Source organism: Eurosta solidaginis, chromosome 4 (assembly GCF_040869045.1).
Source record: "Eurosta solidaginis isolate ZX-2024a chromosome 4, ASM4086904v1, whole genome shotgun sequence".
NCBI lineage: Eukaryota > Metazoa > Arthropoda > Insecta > Diptera > Tephritidae > Eurosta > Eurosta solidaginis.
The window spans coordinates 164,064,450-164,081,466 of record NC_090322.1 but is presented as its reverse complement, the minus strand read 5'-3'; the positions used below and the strand labels follow the sequence as shown (position 1 = coordinate 164,081,466).

Below are 17,017 nucleotides of genomic sequence, written 5' to 3'. Positions count from 1 at the left end.
ATGTAATATGTGTTCCAAATATGAGCCAAATCGGACAGCAAATATGATTTTCTTGAAAACCTTAATCCTTGCGCCACCTGGCGGCGATTTTTTCATTGGTCGCTTTCTATCCATGTATGTATTATATTGTCACGGATATTAGCATCCCTAACCTATACCATCACTAAGGCGATGCTAAGCGATGTTCACGTCAATAATCAAATCATGTATACACATATATAAGGCAGCCGAGAGATGTCACACACAGATGCATTTACTTATACGCCTATGTGTGTGCGAGAGACTGTAAACTACAAACTCACATACATCTGAGAGACGCTGAAAAGTAGAAACTATATGAGAACTATAAACACTCGAAATAGTTGGTAAGTTCTGGAAATAGAAGAGCCTAGATGTATGCAGCGTAAACTATAAAAGCGGCACAAGCGAGTAAAATGTAATTCAGTTTGATTTGAGTTGATCAGCAGTTACGACTAAGAAGATATCTAGCGAGCAATACCAGTATTATTTTGATTAGTGGAGTTTCATTTGAGCTATCAGTTTGGTTATTAAGCTATTGGTTGCACAGTTTGAGTGTTATTGTGAAGCATTTTAATAAAGGCCATTTTTCCATTATTCAATATTGGAGTTATTTATTCAACAGTTTAGTGATTCGAACTTAGCAGAGGATTGCAAATAAGACGTTTGCAAGCAAATTCGTTACAATTGGTGTCAGAAGAGGAATTGTTGAATAAATTCCAGAGGACAACAAGGGCATGGCAAAGTTCAGTGAATTGAAGATCCAGCAACTAAAGAAGGAGTTGGAGAGCCGTGGATTGAATACAAGCGGCGTTAAACTTGAACTTCAGGCACGGCTACGAGAGGCAATGGAAGGAGAAGGAATTGATGTGGAAAAGTATGACTTTCATCTTGATGGCGAGGAGACAACAAAAATTGAAGAGAAAAACGAATCATCACAGACAATTACCAGCACAGACTTGAACATGATATTGGCTGCAATAACTGCTCAAACATCGACAGTAACATCTAAGATGGAAGCGCAAGAGGCACGTATAACAGAAATGTCATCACAAATATCCACCAACATGTCATCACAACTGGAAGAACAGAAAACGTATATGTCATCACAGATGGAAGAACAGAAGACGTATATGATATCCCAACTGGAATCGCAGGAAACCCGTATAACATCACAATTGGAAGAGCAGAAGGCATATATGGCATCCCAGCTGGAAACACATGAGACACGTATTTCAGAAATGTCGACACAGATTACATCAAAGATGGAAACACAACTGAAAGAGCAAGAGGCGCGTATATCATCAAAACTCGAAGCGCGTATGGACGAGAAAATAACGCAGTTTGAAGAAAAATTCGAGGCAGAGGTGGATGCATTGAGAGGTCGTATACAGGAATTGCAACTTAATCGGCCGACTGCTTCAGCGAGCAATACGAAGGTAAAAACTCCATCTTTTGACGGTTCTCTTCCTTTCCAGGTCTTCAAGCTACAGTTTGAGAAGACCGCAGCAGTGAACAACTGGAATGCGGAAGATAAAGTTGCTGCATTGTTCGTGGCATTGAAGGGACCAGCAGCGGAAATCCTGCAGACGATTCCCGAAGGAGAGCGGAACAATTATGAAGCATTGATGGCTGCTGTAGAACGACGTTATGGAAGCGAGCATAGAAAACAGATATTCCAAATTGAGTTGCAAAACCGCTACCAAAAAGCAAATGAGACATTGCAGGAGTTTGCTTCAGATGTTGAAAGGTTGGCTCATCTCGCAAATGCGGACGCACCCGTGGAATACACCGAGAGGGTAAAAATCCAGAGTTTTATAAATGGCATACGAGATGTGGAAACGAAGCGGGCTACATATGCGAATCCCAAACTAACATTTGCTGAAACGGTATCGCATGCTCTGATACAGGAAACAGCGTCGCTTCTGTGTAAGCCAGTTTTCAAAGCACGCCGTGTGGAAGTAGAAAGGCCAGAGTGGGTAGAAACAATTTTGGAAGCACTGAAGGGATCTCAACAGAAGAATGCCGGAGTTATTAAATGTTTCAAGTGCGGCAACCCAGGTCACATTGCACGTCATTGCGATCTTGGTCCTAATAGTTCCAACAATGTGGGTGGCCATAAACGCAAAGCTGGAGGAGATGAGCAAGAGCGAGTAAGAGGTAGAGAGCTAGATCCGGCTATTGAATGCCCTGTGATATCTGTGTCGCAAATTGGTAGAAAATCGAGCAGTCTTACCGTCAGAGGGAATGTGGATGGCAAAGAACGAGTACTGACTGTAGATACGGGCGCATCTCATTCCTTGATCCGATCTGACTTGGTCAACAGGAGAGTAAAACCGTTACCTGGAGCAAAGTTGCGTACGGTCACTGGCGAGTATAACCAAGTTCAGGGAGAAGTGATATGTGAAGTATTGATTGGGAAGGTCATGGTTCTACAGAAATTTGTTGTGGCGGAGATTGTTGATGAAGTTATATTGGGAGTGGATTTCTTGGTTGACCATGACATCAAGATCGATATGCAGAGAAGGGTGATGTGTTATGAGAACCAAGATGTGCCACTTAACTTTAGTTTGGAAAAAGGGTTCAGCAGTAATCGGGTACTGGTGGAGAAGACTCGACGAAGGCCACAAAATTCAAAGGTAAAGGTTGATGGAACAAATGGGCCAAACAAATTAAAACCGAAGGTACCTGTGAGAGAAATACTGGCATTGAAAAGCCCTAACGGACGTACTGAAACGAAGAAAGAATGCAAGGGTGGTTTCAAGCCTACTGTTGTGAAGCGTCGGAACGATACTGATTATGCAAAGGAAATCCGTCCAGCGCAAGCTCTGCGAAGTAGTTCTTCATTGGTCAAGCAACAGAGTGCGAGGGAACGATCCAGGATAATGAGTAGTAAGATGAAACACAGGTACGACAAGGAAAATAATTCGAAAGGTTTCTTGGCGGGAGATTTGGTACTGTTATATAACCCTCACCGGCGGAAAGATGTTCCATCCAAATTTCGGTGCAGTTGGGAAGGCCCGCACAAGGTTGTGAAGAAGATCAGTGATACCATCTACCGCATACAAAGCATTGAGAAACCACGGAGTAGAAGAGTGGTACATTTGGCGATGCTAGCAGCGTTTAGATCGAGAGATTTGTCTGATCGGGACGATCAGACTTAGGTGGAGGGCAGTGTCACGGATATTAGCATCCCTAACCTATACCATCACTAAGGCGATGCTAAGCGATGTTCACGTCAATAATCAAATCATGTATACACATATATAAGGCAGCCGAGAGATGTCACACACAGATGCATTTACTTATACGCCTATGTGTGTGCGAGAGACTGTAAACTACAAACTCACATACATCTGAGAGACGCTGAAAAGTAGAAACTATATGAGAACTATAAACACTCGAAATAGTTGGTAAGTTCTGGAAATAGAAGAGCCTAGATGTATGCAGCGTAAACTATAAAAGCGGCACAAGCGAGTAAAATGTAATTCAGTTTGATTTGAGTTGATCAGCAGTTACGACTAAGAAGATATCTAGCGAGCAATACCAGTATTATTTTGATTAGTGGAGTTTCATTTCAGCTATCAGTTTGGTTATTAAGCTATTCGTTGCACAGTTTGAGTGTTATTGTGAAGCATTTTAATAAAGGCCATTTTTCCATTATTCAATATTGGAGTTATTTATTCAACAGTTTAGTGATTCGAACTTAGCAGAGGATTGCAAATAAGACGTTTGCAAGCAAATTCGTTGCAATATGTTCCAAATATGAGCCAAATCGGACCACAAATGTGTCATCGATTTTCTATTGAAATTATATTGGTATGAGTTTGGTCCATAAGATATCGATAGCGCACCGATAACAAATTGATAACATATCGACAAATAGATAAATATTCTACAACAAGCCGATAACAAATTGATAAAATGCTGACAAAAAGCGAAAAATTTGGATAAAAAATCGATATTTCTATTAAAAGGCCATAACATTTCGATATCAATTCGATAATATGCAGATAACAAGCCGATAACACTCTCTTAACAAATCCATATTTTTTCGATAATAGGTCAATATCATAACGATAACAAATACCTTACAAATCTATCTAACTTTTCGATAGCATACCTATAACTTTTCTAAAGTAAGTCTGTAATTTTTCGATAACATATCGATAATTTTTTGATAAAAAATCACTAAACTTTTCAATAACAAATCTAGAACTTTTCCATAACATAGTGATAACTCTTTGATAGTTAGTCGAAATTTTTTTCATACTAAATCGATGAATTCTCAATAACAAACCGACTTCTCGTAAAACTCGATAAAAAATCGGTAGCTCTTCGATAACCTCTGTTATCGCTAGCAAATTTATGCACCGATAACAAAGCGATAACTCGCCGATAAATAATGAATAACATCTCTTCGATAACAAACCAATGACTCATCCAAAACAAGATGTCTTATCGGACTACGGTTTTGCGATCGCTTTCGACTTCGAATCTTTGCTTTTGTTCCCAATTTTTCTTATTTCTTTACGCTTACGGCTACACTTGCATCTTACGCTTTCATTCTGTATTTCCCCAAACTGCAAGCAAAGATGTCTTCACATCAATGCACATCAAAAATGCATGAATCAACTATAAAAAATCTAGCTTTTATATTAAAATATTTAACCACACAAAAAAAAAATTTTTTTTAGTTCTTGTTTAAATTCAACATCTGTTGAAGTTTTATTAGCAAACAATGGCCCTATATTTTTTTTGACTTGCATATACATACATCTGCGTTTGCGACTAAAAAAGCGCTCATCGGAAATTACACATAGTAGTAGTATATAGTGAAATAGTGGAGACACGCACACATCTGTCATAGTGTATAACGCATACCCAAATCGTAAGTGGAGAATAGTGGAGAGACACACTTTTTACCACACATTTTACGCGCAACAATTTCATAAGTGCAGATAAAGTTATGCATTTAGCACTCCATTTAAAGTTTAAGTGCACATGTATGTATACATTCGTAGAAAAACACAGCTAATACTAAATTAAGAGTATTTGCATTTATTACTCATAAGCTCCTTACTATTACTCATGACTCAAAATATCGGCATATATTATTATAATATCGAAAAATTTAATAATTTAAATATTGAAGGCCGAAAAACAACAAATAAAAAAGGCATATATTATAGATAAGTACTTAGGTACTAAACATATGTTATGACTATTTGTTAAAATATGCACAATTCAAATAAACAAAAGTAAACAATGTGACTAAAAATACTGATATATCTTCAATAAAAATACAGCAATTTTTATCTGAGTGGGTGTGATAAATTTATCATCATTTAAAATTTATCATCACTTTTCGTTTATATTTATGATAAAGCAACTAAGTATGACACTTTTTACTCTCACTGATGTTATCTACTTCTGAGCCAGCTATTTGGTGTGCTTAATATTCTGGAAGTTTTTTCATTATTCTTTGCACGTCTGTGAATATCGCTAATAATTTCGAGAAAAACTCCATACCTAAGAAAGAATTTGAACAGAAAATAATGCGCTTTGCTACAAGTAAAAAAAAAACTTAATACATTGGTTAAACTAATGAAAGAACTAAAAGTCAAAATCAGGCAATCTGAGTAAGTTGAATATTTCTTAAATGATGCGTAAAAGCGGTCCAGGAAGAATCACAAACAGTCCCCGAATGATCCCGACAATCCCTACAAACATCACGATATGACCTCGAATGGATTCTAGCAGTATCCCGAAATGACAACGACAAAGTCATTAAAACTTTCTAGGAGTGACCAAAATGATCCTGAAATGATCACGGAAGGCATATCCGTACCGCGTTGCTACAAAGTGCATGTCATTCGTTCTTATTATTCTACCATTTTCTGCACTCTAAAACACGACGTAGCTCATAGTACCGCCGGAACATTGCTATAACTTTTTATGCAGTCGACAACGAACAATTATTTGATTTACGACTACTCGATTTTAACTAATCGAATTCCGAAAATCTAATATTAGAGAATTCGAATATTAGATTAATCAAATACCACGAGCTCTATTTTTGATACATATGGTGCACTATACAAAATAATTACAAAAGTAATATGAAAACAAACAAAAAATTCAAAATTAATTGAAAATACCACAATAGATGTAATCATTTGCAAACGAGTCGGAAAAGAACAAATACAACAACTATGCCACTAATCATTGCATGTCAGTTATCTTTTTATATATGTTAGTTATCACGTTATCACGAGAAAAGATCACATGAGTTTTGCTAAAATTTATCACATTTTTTGAATTTCAGATAATAATTATAAAAAAAGTTGCGGACAAGCTAAAGATAAAATGCAATAGAAAGAGGCAAACAAATTAATGAATATGCATACCCACAAATGCTGAGCTAGATTGTAAACATTTTTTCTATCTATTTTTTCTTTTCTTCTTTATTAAGTAAATATTGAGTAGGTTTTGCCGATTTTTGCCAATGCATGCATAGAACCATGGCTGACCGGCAAATATCTGTACAAACACATCCATGCATGGAAGCTATTGTAAATTTGTATGCACTAGTACATAATCGTATAAACAGCAGCGAGCACGACAAAAGCTGTGGCAATTTTTAACAAATTTAGTTATATAAATCCCTCCTTACAGTATTTATTTTCTGTAACTTTAGAAAAACCTTCTATAATTTTGTAACTGAATTTTAAAAACCAATCTTAAAACGATTTAAAAAAAATAAAAATAAAAAATAAAAAAAGAAAATTCCATGAAAATTTCAAAATTTTTATTCGAGTTCTCTGAATTCTTATGATTATGCAGTTTTATAGCTCAATCGATTTTAGTCTAAAAAAGTATAAGTTAAAAGTATCTCAAGACACGCATTGATTTTTGATAGTTCTTTTTCCAAAAAGTTTTTCAAATTTTCTTGCTTTATAAAAAGAAAATTTTAAATACCTGTACTTTTTAGGACTAAAATGGATGGGGCTACAAAACTGCACCCCCAAAAAATTCACAAAGGTTTTCAGAAAAGTTCGTAAAATTATTCCGAACTTTCGAATTTGTTCGAAAAAGTGTTTAAGTTTGTTTGCTGGGTAGGAGCTTCTACGGCCGATGGAGTAATAAAGAAAAAACAAAAGTTTTCACTTTTTCCTTCTATGCATTTCGCCGCTTTCGCGTCAGGAAGGTCTACAAGCGGCTCCTACCCAGCAAGCAATTTACAAAGAGTTGGCCTAACTAAAAAAATCGTTTTTAAGTTTGTTTTGCATATTTTGAGCTGCAAAGTTCTTGGAAGTGTGTTCTTTAATTTGCGATAATTAAAAAGGAGAATTTGCGAAATTTTATAAAGAATACCATTGCTATTTTCGTGCACGCCGCTGTACCTTCGCATACTAAGTAGGAAAAGACAAATTTTTCAAATAAAAGTATATAGCACAGAATTCATGATAAATTATGAATAATAAAGACAAAGTATTAAAGACACAAAATAAAAACAAAAGTTAATATTTGTTTAGCGATATTCGTAATCGTTGGCGGCCACCGTGGTGTGATGGTAGCGTGCTCCGCCTACCACATCGAAGATCCTGGGTTCACGCCCGGGCAAAGCACCATTAAAATTTTAGAAACAAGGTTTTTCAATCAGAAGAAAATTTTTCTAAGCGGGGTCGCCCCTCGTCAGTGTTTACCAAGCACTCCGAGTGTATTTCTGCCATGAAAAGCTCTCAGTGAAAACTCATCTGCCTTGCAGATGCCGTTTGGAGCGGCATAAAACAAGTAGGTCCCCTTCCGTGGGAAAATTAAAAGAAAGAAAGAAATTGGAAAAGAACCTCGGCCTAAAATCTCTTCGGAGGTTATCGCGCCTTACATTTATTTTTTTATTTATAATACTCATCTAAGTTAAATATTTAAAGAATTGTTTTATAACTCAGTATTTAGCGTGCAAAGCGAAGTGACTGCAATTCTTTACATTTTAGTCATGTATGAGACTAATCATGATTATGAATAATTCCCTTTTCTATATAATGACTGGTTGAAATTTTTCTATTTTGCTCTTGTTAAATATTTGATTGCATTTATTTGATGGAAGCAGCAAAATTATTAGAGTAATAGGATGTTTTATGTTTTTTTACGCTTGTTAATAATACTCTTATTGATTCGAATGGATTGATTTTTTTAATTGTGTTAAAGTACGTATATGTATTAAGGGTTTTTCTAGTCCATTATAATCTATTATGACAATCTGTTAATTTAAAGCTTCTTAAAAATAAATAATATAAGGACTATTAATCCATAGAGTGAATCATTTAGCGCTCAAGACATCTTGGCGGCTAGCGTTAAGAAATTCAATTGAAATAACAATAAAGATTTTACAAACAATTCTTTCGGATATTATTTAGTTATATATGCAAACAGGCCCGTGCGATTAATTGGTTACTAAAAATTTTGATTAGCCACATTCCGTGCCTACGACTAAAAAACGATGAAGGAGAAATATGGTTCAAATCGCACTTCACAATCACTCTTACTTAAAATAGCAATGACAAATCCAATAGAAAGAACAGTTTGTCGCAGCATAATAGTACGCTGCTATAATATGTATCAATAAATTTCGTAGTAAGGCCTATCCGACTGTGTAGCAATATAAAACGTAGTCGCAGCTTACAGCGACATCTAGTGATACTAAAATGACAGACGCCAGATGCCATCACAGTCTGCGAGTCACAACGATTTTCAGAGTTTAACGCTACGATTGGTAGTGAGCTTTCAGTTGCCGTGACAAAATCACCAGTACTCATTCCAGTTGGCTTGGCATTTGTACTAGCTATGAAGCAGCTAACAACTTGTTCATATCACTGCCGGGTGCATATACATACATACAGCAACGAAGAGGCCAATTGCAGTGTCACTTTTTATTACAAACGTCCATAATTTTGATCGATATGATACTTTTCAGATTCGATACTTTTATAGCTAAAATTTTTGGCATCGAGTGTTTCGACCACACTATCGCATCAAATTTTGTATAAAAAGTGGCGGCATACCTGCAAGATAAGATCTTTGTAAGTTTGTCTCTTTCTAATTGTTTCCACGAATCGGAAAAAATTTTCAGAAAAAGCAGAAAACTGACTTCACAATCAAAGTTGCCGTGTGCCGGATTTACAAAGAACGCTTTCCTCATTGGTTCGATTTGACAGATAAGTTTTTGGGACGTAAAACGAAGCGAAAAGTTGATAGCTCCCCTGGAAAATTTTAGGCACTTGACAGAGAGTTCTTTCTAAATCCGGCCTTATTGCAACACACAGCCAAAGGGATATTGAGATCTCGTTTCAGGGTTTAATATTTATGCGCGCATTTGTCTTGTCAGTTTAGTATCTATACTTTGATTATAAAGTCATCTCCATTCGATACTATCGAGTACTCGATACTTGTAGAGCGATACTTGATATGAGTATCGGTACTTTTCATTCGATATCGTGTCCCTACGCAAACCAGTCCAAAAACGTTTTCAGAATATTCGAAAAAATCGAGAAAATTTTTGGTTTCAGTAACAAAATTCATGTACGTTTTTTCCGCAACAAAAAGGGATTAAAACTTGGTGAAATTTCCACTGCTATCTTCCTGTTAGCTACTGTTCGTATACACATAACAAAATAAAGTACAATGCATGAATAATATTAAAGCAGACATCTGAAATTAGAATGTATTCATTCATTAAAATATATGAATGAAACAGTTTTCATAAAAATGGAAAAGCTGAACCAAGGTACATATATTTTCGGCCAAATCTAAATATAGAGAAAAATTATGGGTATGAAAATTAAAATTGGGAAAAAATATAATACTTTTGACTTTCTGTTTATATGTGTCAATTGTCTATTAAATATAATTAGAGCTCGTCATATTGCTAAGGCCCACTTGCAGAACAGAAAGTTAACTTTTTAACTCAGAGTTAACCTGACATGAGGGGTTAAAACGCATATATTTTTGAAAAATTTTTAAACTAACTCTGAGCTAAAAATATAACTTGCACCGCTGCAAGTGTGCCTCAGGCTATCCTTTTAAATCAGAGTTAAACTTTTCATGAGTTTTTAAAGTCAAACAATTTGGACGAATTTTAAAATTTACTCTGAACTAAAAAAGATAAATGGTTGTTCTACATGTGGGCCTAACATTCTTAATTTTAGCTGGCCGACATGGTGCAATGGGAGCGTTCTCGCCTACCATACCGAGCATTCTCGCCTACCATATGGATGGTCCTGGGTTCAAGTCAAGGAAAATGTTTTAGAAAGTGGTTTTGTCAGCGAGGTCGCCATCCGGCAGTGGTCTTGCAAAAACTTCGAGTGTATTTCTGTCATAAAAGCTTCTCACAGAAAATGCATATGCTATGCAGACACTTTTCAGTGTCCGCATAAACATGGGAGCTAACATTAATTTTTTAGGAAAAATTAAAAGTAGCATGACGCAAATTGGAAAAGTATTATGTACACATAATATATGTATATATTTTTTTAGATTTTTCCCACCGGAAAATATCTCTCTCACTTCATTTCTACACTGCAAAGCAAATTGAAATATATGAATAACATCAACATAATTCCTTACACTTAATTTTTCTTTCACACATCTACTAAGTGTTGAGGACCTCCACCACTCCAGTGTGTTTAAATTTAGAAAAATTGTAGCATTGCATGTGGCATATAGCAGTGCTGTTCACAGCAGGAGAACTGTTTCGCAAAACCAAAAATAACACCAAAACAAAATAAACAATAAAGAAACAAATTCCTCAACTAAGACTATGTAAGCGCAAAACGTCACAGCACCACAACAAGATAAATTAATATGAATAGTGTGGAAATTATATTTTGTATTATTTTTATACCTTTCATGAACATGAAATGGTATATTAACTTTGGTCCGATGTTTGGAACGTTGATAAATATAGAAGATAGACTCAGCATTAAGTATACCGAATTGATCAGGGCGACGAACTGAGTTGATATAGCCATGTCCGTCTGTCCGTCCGTCCGCCTGTCTGTTTGAACGCAAACTAGTCCCTCAAATTTTGAGATATCTCAATGCAATTTGGCACAAGGATGTATTTTTGTATTATATTAAACATTTGTCGGATTCGGTAGGATCGGACCACTATAACATATATCTTCCATACACCCGATCATTCAGATAAGACGATTTTGGTCATTCCTGCAGCAATTTAGAAAGTATAAACGTGAAACTAGGTGATATATATTCTAATATAACATAGAAGATCTCCTGAAAAAATCACTTTGATCGTAGCTATATATAGTTATATCCCATACAACCGATCGTTCAGATAGAACGATTTTTGACCATTCCCCTTTTAATTTAGAAAGTATAAACATGAAACTCGGTGATATATATTTTAATATATCATAGAAGATTTTCAGAAAAAATCACTTTGATCGGAGCCATACGTAGTATATATCCCATACAACCGATCGTTCAGAGAGAAAAAAGATTTTTGGCAATTTCTCCCTTAATTTCCAATATAAAAACGTTAAACTTGGTGATATTTATTCTAATATATCGTAGAAGATTTCATGAAAAAATCATTTCGATCGGAGCTATATATAATATATATCCCACACAACCGATCGTTCAGATAAAAAGATTTTTAGCCATTTCTCCCTTAATTTCCAATATAAAAACGTTAAACTTGGTGATAATTATTCTCATATATCATAGAAGATTTCCTGAAAAAATCACTTTGATCGGAACTATATGTAGTATATATATCCCATACAACCGATCGTTCAGATGGAAAGATTTTTGGCCATTTCCCCCTTAGTTTCCAATATAAAAACGTGAAACTTGGTGATATATATTCTAATATATTATAGAAGATTTCCTGTAAAAATCATTTCGATCGGAGCTATATATAATATATATCCCATACAACCGATCGTTCAGATAAGGGGGTTTTTTGCCATTTTTTTATATTTATCTTAAAATCGTTCAGGTATGTACATCTGTTCACTATATATTTCTTATCTTATACAGCGCATTATTTGGAGATTATGAAAGGGATAAGAATATTGTTCAGCCCCATTCATGAAAGGTATGAAGTCTTCGGCTGTCCCGTCCTTACTTGGTTTTAATTATTTTTGCTCTGCATTTCGTCGAAGAACTTGTGTTATACAGCCACCTCAGTTAGCAAGCATTTCAATATCATATTTATTTATTGTTTTATTGGAGTCCTCATGGACCGGCCAGTTCAACCTTTATTGAAACAATTTTTCTATCAGAGCAAGTCATTTCGATTACGCATGAAGACAATTGTATACGAAAACAAGTAAGGAAGGCTGAGTTCGGGTGTAACCGAAAACTACATACTCAGCTGAGACCTTTGGAGACAAAATAAGGGAAAACAACATTTAGCAAAATGAACCTAGGGTAACCCTTGAATGTGTTTGTATGACATGTGTATCAAATGAAAGGTGTTAAAGATTATTTAAAACGTAGTGGGCCTTAGTTCTATAGGTGGACGCTTTTTCGAGATATCGAAATAAGGGTGGACCAGGGGTGACTCTAGAATGTGTTTGTACGATATGGGTATCAAATTAAAAGTATTAATGAGGGTTTTAAAAGGGAGTAGCAGTTAGTTGTATATGTGAAGGCGTTTTCGAGATATCGACCAAAATGTGGACCAGGGTGACCCAGAACATCTTCTGTCGGGTACCGCTAATTTATTTATATATGTCATACCACGAACAGTATTCCTGCCAAGATTCCAAGGGCTTCTGATTTCGCCCTGCAGAACATTTTCATTTTCTTCTACTTAATATGGTAGGTGTCACACCCATTTTACAAAGTTTTTTCTAAAGTTATATTTTGCGTCAAAAAACCAATCCAATACCATGTTTCGTCTCTTTTTTCATATTTGGTACAGAATTATGGCATTTTTTTCATTTTTCGTAATTTTCGATATCGGAAAAGTGGGCGTGGTCATAGTCGGATTTATTTTATACCAAGATAAAGTGACTTCAGATAAGTACGTGAACTAAGTTTAGTTAAGATATCGTTTTTTGCGCAAGTTATCGTGTTAGCGGCCGAGTGGAAGGACAGACGGTCGACTGTGTATAAAAACTGGGCGTGGCTTCAACCGATTTCACCCATTTGCACAGAAAATAGTTATCGTCATAGAATCTATGTCCCTACCAAATTTCACAAGGATTGGTAAATTTTTGTTCGACTTATGGCATTAAAAGTATTCTAGACGAATATTATGAAAAAGGGCAGAGTTACGCCCATTTTGAAATTTTCTTTTATCTTTGTATTTTGTTGCACCATATCATTACTGGAGTCGAATGTTGACATAATTTACTTTTATACTGTAAAGATATTAAATTTTTTGTTAAAATTTGACTAAAAACAATTTTTTTTTAAAGTGGGCGTGTTCGTCATCCGATTTCGCTATTTTTTATTTAGCACACATATAGTAATAGGGGTAACGTGCCTAGCAAATTTCATCATGATATCTTCAACGACTGCCAAATTACAGCTTGCAAAACTTTTAAATTACCTTCTTTTAAAAGTGGGCGGTGCCACGCTCAAGGTCCAACATTTTTCTAATTTTCTATTTTGCGTCATAAGGTCGACGCACCTACCAAGTTTCATCGCTTTATCCGTCTTTGGTAATGAATTATCGCACTTTTTCGGTCTTTCGAAATTTTCGATATCGAAAAAGTGGGCGTGGTTATAGTCCGATTTCGTTCATTTTAAATAGTGATTTGAGATGAGCGCCCAGGAACCTACATACCAAATTTCATCAAGATACCTCAAAATTTACTCAAGTTATCGTGTTGTCAGACGAACGGACGGACGGACATGGCTAAATAAATTTCTTTTTTCACCCAGATCATTTTGATATATAGAAGTCTATATCTATCTCGATTAGTTTATGCCGTTACGGATTACCGTTATGCGAACAAAGTTAATATACTCTGTGAACTCTGCTCAGCTGAGTATAAAAATATCGCATGTTTTGGGAAAGCTACCCTGCAAAAAATGCGATTAGTCTAGGTTGAATCCCGGATAAGTCGCAAAGGAGTATGCGACCAATGCCAATTTTGATCTCTTTGTATGAGTCGAAGTGTTCTCCTTTGTTTGAGGATGTTCTATGGAGAGACTAATTGTACCCATTTATTCCCGAAATGGATCGATGGGACGAATCCCCTTTGTACTCATATGGGAACATATGAAGACTAGTACCTTTTCGTTTCAATAAGGGCTCAAATAGGGAACAGTCGCATTTTTCACCCCAATGGTAGTAGAATAATACTCACCGCGGTAATCCATTTTATAATAAAACAATAATTGAAATTGTTTTAGTTTCATTTCCCGTTTATATTTTAATAAGCAATTGCTATGGTAGATGAAATTTTTGCTGCGAAACTTTCATGGCAGAAATACAATCGAAGGCTTTCAAAAAAGAATAAACAATATTCTACGAAAATTTAACCCTAACTGCGGGGTAGTCGTTAATTCCTAGTAATCATGATACAAAAAATGGAGGTAGTTCCATTTAGTGTGACGTTAGCCACTTGACTTTTGCGGGGACAATGACAATTTCACCAAAAACAAGCTACCAGTTTGAAAATGTTACAAATTTTTCTAATTTTGATGGATTTCATATTAACGGCTAAATTACTTTCATAGTTATTTTAAATAAAAAAGAAAAAAAAAAATTGCCGCATGCCTTGGAAATATTTTAGTACGAAATATCAGCCTAGAAAAGAAGGTTTTTAATAAGTTTTTCGAGCTCCCGAAAATTGCTTTGGTGGAAGGAAGATGGATCTTAGTATACAAAGCAAGGAAATATAGCCTTCTTAAGTGCCCGCACGTTTGCTCAGAACATGTTCACAAAACATACACGTTTGTCTATTGGTTGCCCAAAGGAGGTCCTTATAAACCGACACCGCAATTTATACAGAGTTTATCTTACTTAAACGCATTTTTTATGAAATTGAATTGTGATAAATTGGCTACAAGTTCACATTTTTTATTTATTCTATAATTGAAGCGTAGCGCTTGATGATTGAATTATTAAACCACACAAACAAAAATTTTATTTCAGTTAAATAAATAAGAAAAGACAAGCTTTAACATTAAGGTACGTGTATTTAGAATATGATATGAAAAAGGTTACATTAAAAACTCGAGCGCATGGGTCGGCTTTTCTTTGCCATTTCATCTAAAACTTCATCAACGGTAACAATTTGATCACGGTGGATGCTTAGTGCTGCACAGCCATTCAATCGATTTTCACTCATCGTATTTCTCAAATAGTTTTTAATCAGCCTAAGAGTTGAAAAAGATCCCTCGTTCGTTGCCGTTGTTACTGGAAGCGTACACAAGATTTTCAACAACATGTGAACATTAGGGAAAGCCACAGAATCGCATTCCTGTAATATTAATCATAGATAAATTGATAAAAAAAACACCTAAGTACCTTCTTCAGGTATAAGTAGAATTCAGCCTTTTGAGCCTATGCATGAGTTCTTACGTATACGCATATAAAATTCAAAAGAAAGAAACTGATCGAATAGAAAAAATTTTATTTAAAAAAAGTCATATCTACACGGAAAAAACGCTAATGTGTTTTTTACATTTAAAAAAATGTAACATTCAGTTTATTTACGTCAAAAAATTTTAAATACGTCAAAAAATTTTGAGTGGAACTACCTTCTTTTATATACCATGCTAGTAATTTGGGTTTGGTATCTCTCTGCATTTTTCTTAAATAATTCGATTCAATCACCTGTAATCTCTTTTATTTTACTCATTTCGTTGCAGTTTTTTTAATATTTCTTAAAATGAGCTACATAGATTTCAAATTGAATAATCCCTACTGTACCCGAAAGGGATTATAGGGAATCAATTATACCCAAATGTAGACAAAAGAGATCAATCGGAGACCAATCTCTTTAGGGATTAATCGCATGATTTTTTGCAGGGTAATTTTATAACAGCCACTCACTGAGCTAGAAAAAACTGGCGAATGATAAAAACAAGCTAACTAGTAATTGAGTATTTTACGATTATACCGAAACTAGCCCACTTTCAGTTAATTCCAAAAAAAGTCAGCTATTAAACATGGTATAAATGTATGCTGCGTTGCCATAAAACGAAACAGCCCTTACTACTTTTTGGCTGCAAACTCAAGCAGGGGTAAACATCTTTTCATTTCTCTCGGCATTGGCCATAGAAAACCTCTCAGCACTTTTCAAAAAACGTATCAAATAATAATACACACTGGTTTATTTGGCCTACTTCCAACCAACTTTTAGTTACCTGGAGGTAGTTCCTTTTTCTGCTGGGTAGTTTCCTCGCTCTTGAAGCACTGTGCGGCACCCAATGTGGTAAGCGATTTTTATCAGCACTTCAAAGACATGTGGAATCAATTAAAATGTGTTTTTTTTTTGTTTTACAAATAATTATCTGACTTACAGTTACGTATTATTGTAATTTTTTTTCAATTTCACAGTTATGGTTGCCATGACAACGCTGCATGACTTGCGTGTTCCTTTCCGGTGAATGCTTAAATATATAAACATGTTATCCGCAGCCTGAACTTTTTTGAAAATGGTTTTTATTCATATTCATCGAAGCCGAAATCGCTTAAATATTAAATGTTTAAAAAATTGGGTTCGTTTTGAAAAAGTAGTCCTCCATTTTATATCTGCCATTTTTAAACTAGTTTCGAATTTGGAATCAGCTACCTGCTACTTAGTTGAATCAAAATTGACGTAGATATGAATTTTGTCCGTATTTCAGTACAACAAAACCACCATGTGCCGGTATACCGGCTGACGTCCTCGCGTCAGTAGATTCAAAAAGTTCCGCCGTTTGCTACCGTCGCCCATTTCGGCAAAGCTTTTGCATTTTTGCAGCATAGCTGATTCTAGTTCCTATTTGTTTGCTCTAACTGTGGTTT

The 17,017-nt window shown here is 35.3% G+C and overlaps 2 protein-coding genes across 6 annotated transcripts in view; both read left to right on the top strand.

The window, feature by feature from the left end:
• The window catches only part of prage, a 286,738-nt gene that overhangs the window by 185,383 nt on the left and 84,338 nt on the right, over window positions 1-17,017 (top strand). The gene's annotated exons all lie outside the window — the stretch shown is intronic.
• LOC137250577 (uncharacterized) lies at window positions 225-6,336 on the top strand. Its single transcript, XM_067783649.1, has 2 exons — window positions 225-5,125; window positions 5,198-6,336. Exon 1 carries the CDS (start codon window positions 756-758, stop codon window positions 3,180-3,182), a length of 2,427 nt encoding a protein of 808 aa, XP_067639750.1. The 5' UTR covers window positions 225-755; the 3' UTR covers window positions 3,183-5,125; window positions 5,198-6,336.